This window comes from Pithys albifrons, chromosome 12, assembly GCF_047495875.1.
Source record: "Pithys albifrons albifrons isolate INPA30051 chromosome 12, PitAlb_v1, whole genome shotgun sequence".
Lineage (NCBI taxonomy): Eukaryota > Metazoa > Chordata > Aves > Passeriformes > Thamnophilidae > Pithys > Pithys albifrons.
The window spans coordinates 2,829,547-2,838,260 of record NC_092469.1 but is presented as its reverse complement, the minus strand read 5'-3'; the positions used below and the strand labels follow the sequence as shown (position 1 = coordinate 2,838,260).

Here is an 8,714-nt window from a genome sequence, read left to right as displayed (position 1 = left end):
GTGTCTGTGCCGTGTGTCTGTCTGTGCCGTGTGTCTGTCTGTGCCGTGTGTCTGTCTGTGCCGTGTGTCTGTCTGTGCCGTGTGTCTGTCTGTGCCGTGTGTCTGTGCCGTGTGTCTGTGCCGTGTGTCTGTGCCGTGTGTCTGTGCCGTCTGTCTGTGCCGTGTGTCTGTCTGTGCCGTGTGTCTGTGCCGTGTGTCTGTGCCGTGTGTCTGTGCCGTGTGTCTGTGCCGTCTGTCTGTGCCGTGTGTCTGTCTGTGCCGTGTGTCTGTGCCGTGTGTCTGTCCGTGCCGTGTCTGTGCCGTGTGTCCGTGCCGTGTGTCTGTCCGTGCCGTGTGTCTGTGCCGTGTGTCCGTCTGTGCCGTGTGTCCGTGCCGTGTGTCCGTGCCGTGTGTCCGTGCTGTGTGTCTGTCTGTGCCGTGTGTCTGTGCCGTGTCCGTGCTGTGTGTCTGTCTGTGCCGTGTGTCCGTGCTGTGTCTGTCTGTGCCGTGTGTCTGTCTGTGCCGTGTGTCCGTGCTGTGTGTCTGTCCGTGCCGTGTGTCCGTGCCGTGTGTCTGTCCGTGCCGTGTGTCTGTCCGTGCCGTGTGTCTGTGCCGTGTGTCTGTCTGTGCCGTGTCCGTGCTGTGTGTCTGTCTGTGCCGTGTGTCTGTGCCGTGTGTCTGTCTGTGCCGTGTGTCTGTCTGTGCCGTGTCCGTGCTGTGTGTCTGTCTGTGCCGTGTCCGTCTGTCCGGTCTCTGCTCTGTCTGTTCCGGGGGCCGTTCCCGTCCCGCCGGGGGCGCGTTGCGCGTGCGCGGCCGCCTCAGCCAATGGGAGGCGGCGGGGGCGGGGCCGCGGGGCGCCTCCGGCCGGGCGGGTCCGCCATGTCTGTGGCGTTCGTGCCCGAGGGGCAGCGCGGCAAGGCCGAGGTGAACCAGGACACGCTGCAGCGGGTGAGCACCGGGGAGTGGGCCGGGAACGGCCGGGGCTGGGCCGGGAAATGCCGGGACTGGGCCGGGAACGGCCGGGGCTGAGCCGGGAACGGCCGGGGCTGAGCCGGGAACGGGCGGGGCTGGGCCGGGAACGGCTGGGGCTGGGCCGGGAAATGCCGGGACTGGACCCGGAACGGCCGGGGCTGGGCCGGAAAATGCCGGGACTGGGCCGGGAACGGCCGGGGCTGAGCCGGGAACGGCCGGGGCTGGGCCGGGAACGGCCGGGGCTGAGCCGGGAAATGCCGGGGCTGAGCCGGGAACGGCCGGGGCTGGGCCGGGAACGGCCGGGGCTGGGCCGGGAACGGCCGGGGCTGGGCCGGGAAATGCCGGGGCTGAGCCGCGGCTGGCGGGGACTGCGCGGTCGGGCCGGGACCGCGGCGGGAGCCGAGGCAGGACCGGACTGGGTGGGGCAGGGCAGGGCAGGGGCGGGAGCCGGAGTGGGGCCGGGCCGGGCCAGGTGAGGCAGGACCGGGCTGGGTGGGGCAGGGCAGGGGCGGGAGCCGGGGCGGGGCCGCGCGGGTGCTGAGCGCACTCTCTGCCGCAGCTGCTGGAGGAGAACGACCAGCTGATCCGGTGCATTGTGGAGTACCAGAACAAGGGCCGCGCCACCGACTGCGTGCAGTGAGTGCCCGGGCGGGCGGGGGCCAGGGCCGGGAGCGCGAGTGCCGCGGGGCTCCCAGCCCAGGGCTCTGCTGGGCCTTGGGGGACACTCCCCGAAATCCTCTGCACAGATGTGTAAGGCGGAGCTGCCCCGCTCGCAGTGACCGCCGGCTTTGGAGGGTGCGCGCTCAGTCCTGTGCCGGCCCTCGGGGGCTCTGCCCGCCCGCGTGTGACACACCCCGGGCAGGGCCGGGACACACACACCGGGCGGGGCAGGGACACACACCCCGAGCGGGGCCGGGACACACACCCCGAGCGGGGCAGGGACACACACCCCGAGCGGGGCAGGGACACACCCCGAGCGGGGCAGGGACACACCCCGGGCGGGGCCGGGACACACACACCGAGCGGGGCAGGGACACACACCCCGGGCGGGGCAGGGACACACACCCCGGGCGGGGCCGGGACACACACACCGAGCGGGGCCGGGACACACACCCCGAGCGGGGCAGGGACACACCCCGAGCGGGGCAGGGACACACCCCGGGCGGGGCCGGGACACACACCCCGGGCGGGGCCGGGACACACACCCCGAGCGGGGCAGGGACACACCCGGGCGGGGCCGGGACACACGCCCTGGGCGGGGCCGGGACACACACACCGAGCGGGGCCGGGACACACACCCCGAGCGGGGCAGGGACACACACCCCGAGCGGGGCAGGGACACACCCCGGGCGGGGCAGGGACACACACCCCGGGCGGGGCAGGGACACACACCCCGGGCGGGGCAGGGACACACATCCCGGGCGGGACCGGGACACACACCCCGGGTGGGGCAGGGACACACACCCCGAGCGGGGCAGGGACACACCCCGGGCGGGGCAGGGACACACACCCCCAGCGGGGCCGGGACACACACCCCGAGCGGGGCAGGGACACACATCCCGGGCGGGACCGGGACACACACCCCGGGCGGGGCCGGGGCACACACTCCGCGTGTGACACACCGACAGCCCAGCGGGCAGCCCTCTCCTCCCCTGCTCCCCGCAGTGCTGCAGCTTTTCAGCGTTCATCAGACCCGAGCTGAATGTGCTGCTTAGTATCCATGCCGGTCAGAGTGCTCGGCTGTAAGAGCGCACTTGGAGCACTGTGCAGGCATTCACATAAGGAACACGATGTTTCCCCTGATGTATTACTCTAGTTTGCCTCTTCCTTACCTATCAGCAGTGCTGATCAGCTTGCAGCAGTGACAAGAGTGGGTAGTTGGCTAGAAAAGAACATGTTACCCAGGTACTGTGTTTCCTTCTCTCACAGGTACCAGCACATCCTGCACAGAAACCTCATTTATTTAGCTACAATTGCTGATGGCACCCCGCCCAGCACGCAGAAGACTGTGGACTGACTGACACCTGGACACCAGCACTGCTGCTTGCAGAATGGGTACTGAGTTTAGCCCCACTCCACCAGCCAGGAAGGTGTGGTCTTGAAAGGCAAGCAAAGAGTGATCTGTACTTCTGTGTGCAAAATGTGAATGTAGTTTTTTGTGTATTAGGTGAGTGATGCCCCTGCTACTTTAATGAACACAACTTAGGGGTGATAATTATCACATTCCCTTTTCTCCTCTGAGAAAAGTGCCCTTCTCAGAACAGCCTGGCTGTCACGACAGCACTGCTGGGAGCAGAGCCTGGTTTATGACTAAAGTCTGTAATAGCAGGGTAAGCATTTCAGCAGGTGCCTCCTACCCCCAGCATGACAAAGGCAGGCACATGTTGCCTGTTGTATGGTCTGTATCAGAGGATGTGGCTGAATAAAGATGTTCTTTGTAAATTGTAGTACATTCTGCATTAATGTGATGTGGTAACAAAGGAGCAGCTCAGTGAGTTAGTGAAGCAAATGTTGGCTTTCCCAGGGCTGCTGGGATTGCTGCAGAACTCAGCAGAGAAGGGCAGGGGACACACAGAGCCTTTATTGCAGCGAGCCCCAGTTGTGCCAAGGCTTTCCCTCTGTGCCTGAAGGGACGGGTGCTGCAGCCCCCCCAAACAAGCAGATTCCTGCACAATCAAGGGGGTTGGTGTGGCTCCCGGGGCTGTGTCAGCACTTTGGGCAGCTGCACAGAGGGCACAGCAGCCCTGCCCACCCGGGGATGGCAGCCCAGGGCCACTTAACGCCAGCTGAGCCAGCAGCCTTGGCAGCAGTGGGGAGGGGGACACGGTTTGCTTTTGATCACTACCATCCCCTTTCTGTGATTGCTGAAACCTCAGACCAGCTGCTTTTGGCAGTGTCCCTCTGCACTGCTGGCCCACAGGCCCTGCTGGGGCATTGTCTGGGTCCTGTTCTTCGGTGCCATTTCCTTGAGAAAGCAGCTTTGAAGGTGCTCCAGATTGTACAGTGCATGAAGTTCGGTTGTATAGGAGGAGTCAGTAAGTAGGCAGTTGACAATTTTCAAACTGTTAAATAATCCCATGTTAATGAAATAAGATCTTTGTTTACAAACCAAAATTACAGTTTAAGGTGCTGCTCATTTCAGCAAGGTGCATATTTTAAACAGGTATGACCTATTAAATGTATATCTTTAATAAAGCAAATAGTTTACTTTTACAGAAGCTTTAAAATACAAACTGTACAGTTCCAGTTCAGAAGCATGAGCTATTCACAAGGAGCACTGCAATTAGGGTAAGTTAACCAAGCACCAAACCCTTGCACTTGGCAGTGTAAGTGAAGGTTAAGGGCAAGACTCATTTGCCAAGTGCAACAATTCTTAAAATCACCAGTGTTCAGAACGATGGGAAGCAGAGGACAGAGTAGCACCCACGTGGTCAAACTGCAGACAAACGTTCTGGGTTTGCAATTCACTTATGGAGGTCCAGGAACTTGACAGCATTGTAATTATGAATAAACTGCAAAAACTAGAGCAATCATTTTGGCACTTGTTAGAAAAAAGTTCAAAAGTAAGTGTTTTCATTAACTTCCATTTTGGTCTTAGTATGAATAATCAGTAAGTACAACCAAATCCAGGGTTTAATATCAGATCTAAACGACAAGATTCAGGAAACTCAAAACCATTCATCAAGTTAAATAACCACTAACATTTTCAGTGGAGGGTTTTCAAAATTATAGTAGTACAGACCATTAACAATTTACAGACAGAAGCCACACTGATTGTGCAAAGCACATTACTGTAAAAAGTCTATGTACAGCAAACAGATCTTTGTAAACATGGTAAGTATGAAGTTCAGAAAACATGGTGACAATATCATAAATACAGGCAACATTGGCATCCTCAAACAGCACAAAAGGTAACAATCTGGGCCTGCAAATAGAGCCCGTCACCATACAAACAAAAAAGGTGGATGGGCTTTAAATACCCACATGTTTAATAGTTTTAGTGTTGTGTATACTTTTTATTTATATATATATATAATGTATTTATTTTTTGGTATCTTTAGATATAGATGTACTTAGTTTGTAAAACCAAAACCAACGAATGTGCTTTATCTTCATTGAAAAATTATGTAGTTAGAACTAATAACCCACTTTACTAGTAGTTAACATATTAGAATGATATGACTTAAGAAAAATACAAAAATAAGATTAATACTGTCAAAACTCTTATACCAGAAAATATTGTGGTTTTTTAGACTCTTTCAAAGATGAAATATGAAAATTTAAATAAGCTCTAACTATATAAAGAATCTTCTGTAATCTCAGTTCATATACAGTGGGATAGCTGTACATATATTTACCATTGTTCTTCAATTTTTAAGCACCAGTCACTCTCCCGGATCCACTTTGGCTGGAAGATTATTCCCAATTCCACAGGTTCACTTAATGGCACATATTGACTGCAAATAATTACTTTATCCTTTAAAAAAAATAATGTTCTTTTAACTAACTGCTACCCACGTTTCAGTTTTAGTATCTTCTGAGCCAGCTCACAATTTTAATCAACTGTAGCATCTGAAATAAGACTTTAAATAAAAGCGAGTAGTCTCTCAGGCTTTGCTTTCCCACCCTGCGGGACCCCGCGTGGGTCACACCTCTGGCCCAGCGCTGCCCTAAGAACTGGGTGTGTTCCAGAGCCAGTCACCCCCACGGGGCTCAGGCAACGTTTGTCACACAAGGGTCAGGGGTTCTGCTGAGCCTGGAGTGAGGAAACGGCCACAAAACCCGTTTTGTAACTGTTTCTGCAGCAGTTCCCAAAGAACTCACTTGTGTGGCACAGGAAAAGCTGCTCTTGCACTTCATTTTAAAAAAGCTGCCCACGGGCCCTGATGAGAATACAAAGGCTCTACAGCTTGTCCTTTATAAAGTTAAACACAAACAGTGTTGAGCAAAGTGACCACTATATATTTGCTCCAACATATTCAATGTGTTTCAGTAAGATGTTTAACTATAAATCTATATGAAAAATAGCTATAAAATACAGTGTTTCTTGTATGGTAGTCCTTCAGCAGTTCTTTTTAGAAAAAAAAATGTTTTGAAAGTAAAGGCAATATACACATTTTAAAAGCATTTCTACATCACAGTTTTGGGCTGTTTCATGTCCACCAACAAACATATGGGCCGTGTTTGCTCAGCACTGTCAGTCTGTCTGTGTCCCCAGGCCCTCAGTCCCTCCCACCCGTGAGCCGAGCCGGGTGCAGCCCCCGGCTGTGAGTGCCAGCACGTGTTGTCGGGCCCGGTCAGTACTGGGGCAGGTAGGAGGGCCGGCGCTCGTGCTTCACCGGGAAGGATTTGAAGCCCTTGTTGATGGGTTTGTGCTGGGCTGGCTGCTGGGCTGGCTGCTGGGATTGCTGCTGTGCGTAGCCGAAGCCCGAGGGCAGCGCGGCGGGTGCGGCGCAGTCGCTGCCCCAGAGCGGCGGCGGCAGCAGCGGCAGCGGGTCCCCCCACTGTCCCCCGGCGCTGCCCAGCGGGTACAGCGCCGAGCCCGGCCCCGGCAGCGCGCCCGCCCCCGAGCACGAGTGCTGCCACGGCGCCTTCGGCGGCCACGTCTTCGTCTTGTTCTCCTGCACAAACAACGAGAACGCTCTGCCAGGGTGCAACACCAAACGCTGCTTTGGGAGACAGTGCCTAACGTGTCACCTCACCCCTCCCTGAGACACTGGCAGGTTTCACAGACCTGGGGGAGCTGCTTGGATTTCACTGAATATTCTGAGTTGGAGGGACCCACAAGGACCATCCAGTCCAGCTCTTAAGTGAATGGCCCATAGAGGGATCAAACCCACAGCCCTGGAGTCACTAACCAGCACCACATTCTAACCAGCTGAGCTCATCAGGGAGAAAGCAGAAATGATGTATATATAAAGCACTCAATTCTTAACATATCTGCCTGTTAAAAACCCCTTTTAATTTACTGCAGCATGACAGAGTGGCCCCACTAAAAGGGACAGAGAGAAGTGATTTCCAATTTTAATATTTAAACTTGGGCACTTTGACAAAAGCATCTTGTACTCAAGTGCAGATGGGCTGGGGTTTTGCTGCAGTAACTAATCTGGAGACAGAGCTGCTATTGCAGTTGTTTCCCCAGTGCAGCCCCCCAGCTGCAAACAGGAGAAGGGCGGAGCTCACCTGGCTGCGGTCGTCGGCTGCAGACAGGAGGGGAGGCGATGGCAGCGTGCTGGGTTCCTGCTCTCCACTGCTGTGCTTCCTGCCCGGGAGGAGAGGGACATTCAGTTCGTGTTTTTCACTGAGTCACCCACACTCACGGGCCACTGGAACAGCCCACTCCGTGGGTCAGTCTGTCCCACCCCACAGTGGGGCTCAGGGACTTTGTGCTCAGTACAGGTAAAAGCAGCAACACAGAAAGAAACGGATTGCTGAGTCCTGTCAGGGGCTTGACAGGGCAGCACTTGGACCTACAGCAATGATGTTTTTGGAGAGGTGAAAGGAAGTTGGGCTAGGCTTTTGCCCACTGAAGAAATCTGCCAGAAATGGCCTTTATTCTTCTGCTACTTGCTCTCATGGTTTGTGTTTCTTTGGGTTCTTTTGTTTTCTGAAATAACTTTACAGACACGACAAAAGAACAGTTGGACAAGGGAAACACCTACTGAAGCACAGTCACTTTACTGAAGAAACACTGTACCTTTGGTTTAAATTTGTGACCTAACACCTGGTATCAAATAGAAGTCCTTGACCACATGGACACTCTGGAAGATCTTTTTGGCTTTTTAGTCTTGTTTTTGGGTTTTTTAGGGGGTGGGATTAGGTGGGTGGGTTTAGATTGAAGCAGAGTCTTTTATTTCATCCTTTGTTCAAAAAACCCAACCAGCATTCTCCAACCACGAGGCCTCCATGGGTGAGCAGCCCTTTGCAGGTCAGCTGAGCACACCCAACCCTTTGCCTTCTCTTACTGCCTGGTTTTGGCTCTGGCATTTTCTCAGGTCCTCAACTGAGGAACATTTTTCTTCCTGAAAGTAACAGGAGACAGCAGTACTGTCACTTCAGCTGAAGGTTTTGCTCAGTGAAGGACACTCTTTGGAAACTTGTGCTCTTCTCTTAGAGCTGTACACAAAGCACAGCTTTTCTTGTTCTTGGTCCATGATCAATCTCCAGCTATCTGCTGTTTAGCAGGTTAACTCACCCCTTATGTGCTACTGTGTTTTCTTTCCTTGCTGTTTCTTTTTTTAATAGAAATAATTACTACATTTTCTGTGCCTGTTTATGAGGTGTCTCTTCCACTGAGCATTCACTGAAGCTCAGTTCCTGTTCCCTCTCTATAAAGTCTTGGTAAGTGTAAAGATTCAGAAAATGGCTCCTCTTTTGGCTGATTCCTTTCTGACAGTGCATATAAAATAGCTATGCAGGTATAACCTGGCAGTGCATCCACTGACTTTTTCCAGTTACCAAAAAGCAGACAGGCAATCTTCAGTCTTGTATGGACTATGAATATTCTGTGATACATGATCTATGAATAATTGGCCACAGGACTAACTTGTTTCATTTTTAGAAAAGGCTCTGACAAAGAGTTTGAGAGAATGATCCCAGACTGCAGCTGGGTTGGTATTCAAGCTACACCTTGTGTGTTTTGTTACTGTTCTAACTACCCTCTGCTATGGAATCCCTGAGGTCCCAAGGACACTGAGCCTCCAGCCCTTGGAAAAGCAGAAAGCAATTGCTGTAATTTGTACTGCTGGAAGTGGACTGCCCAT

The 8,714-nt window shown here is 54.0% G+C and overlaps 2 protein-coding genes across 3 annotated transcripts in view; one reads left to right on the top strand and one right to left on the bottom strand.

Moving 5' to 3' along the window:
* The first annotated feature begins 800 nt into the window (after positions 1 to 800).
* Positions 801 to 3,398, top strand: SS18L2 (SS18 like 2). Its single transcript, XM_071567206.1, has 3 exons — positions 801 to 927; positions 1,511 to 1,587; positions 2,881 to 3,398. The coding sequence occupies exons 1-3, from the start codon at positions 805 to 807 to the stop codon at positions 2,966 to 2,968; spliced, it is 288 nt and encodes a 95-aa protein (XP_071423307.1). The 5' UTR covers positions 801 to 804; the 3' UTR covers positions 2,969 to 3,398.
* Positions 3,399 to 4,119: 721 nt separating this feature from the next.
* GARRE1 (granule associated Rac and RHOG effector 1) overlaps positions 4,120 to 8,714 on the bottom strand; it is a 61,802-nt gene continuing 57,207 nt past the window's right edge. For both annotated transcript variants that reach the window (XM_071567204.1, XM_071567205.1), the window contains 2 exons: positions 7,135 to 7,213; positions 4,120 to 6,572 (listed from right to left, as the gene is read on the bottom strand). In XM_071567204.1, coding sequence (XP_071423305.1) covers positions 6,249 to 6,572; positions 7,135 to 7,213 — 403 coding nt within the window. In that variant the 3' untranslated portion in view covers positions 4,120 to 6,248. The remainder of the gene's footprint in view (positions 6,573 to 7,134; positions 7,214 to 8,714) is intronic.

Excerpts from the sequence above, each read along its gene's own strand:
- SS18L2 (XM_071567206.1), top strand. The coding sequence starts at position 805 with ATGGGAGGCGGCGGGGGCGGGGCCGCGGGGCGCCTCCGGCCGGGCGGG. Across the intron at positions 928-1,510 it reads ACCAGGACACGCTGCAGCGG|CTGCTGGAGGAGAACGACCA; the intron begins GTGAGCACCGGG and ends TCTCTGCCGCAG. Across the intron at positions 1,588-2,880 it reads CGCGCCACCGACTGCGTGCA|GTACCAGCACATCCTGCACA; the intron begins GTGAGTGCCCGG and ends CTTCTCTCACAG.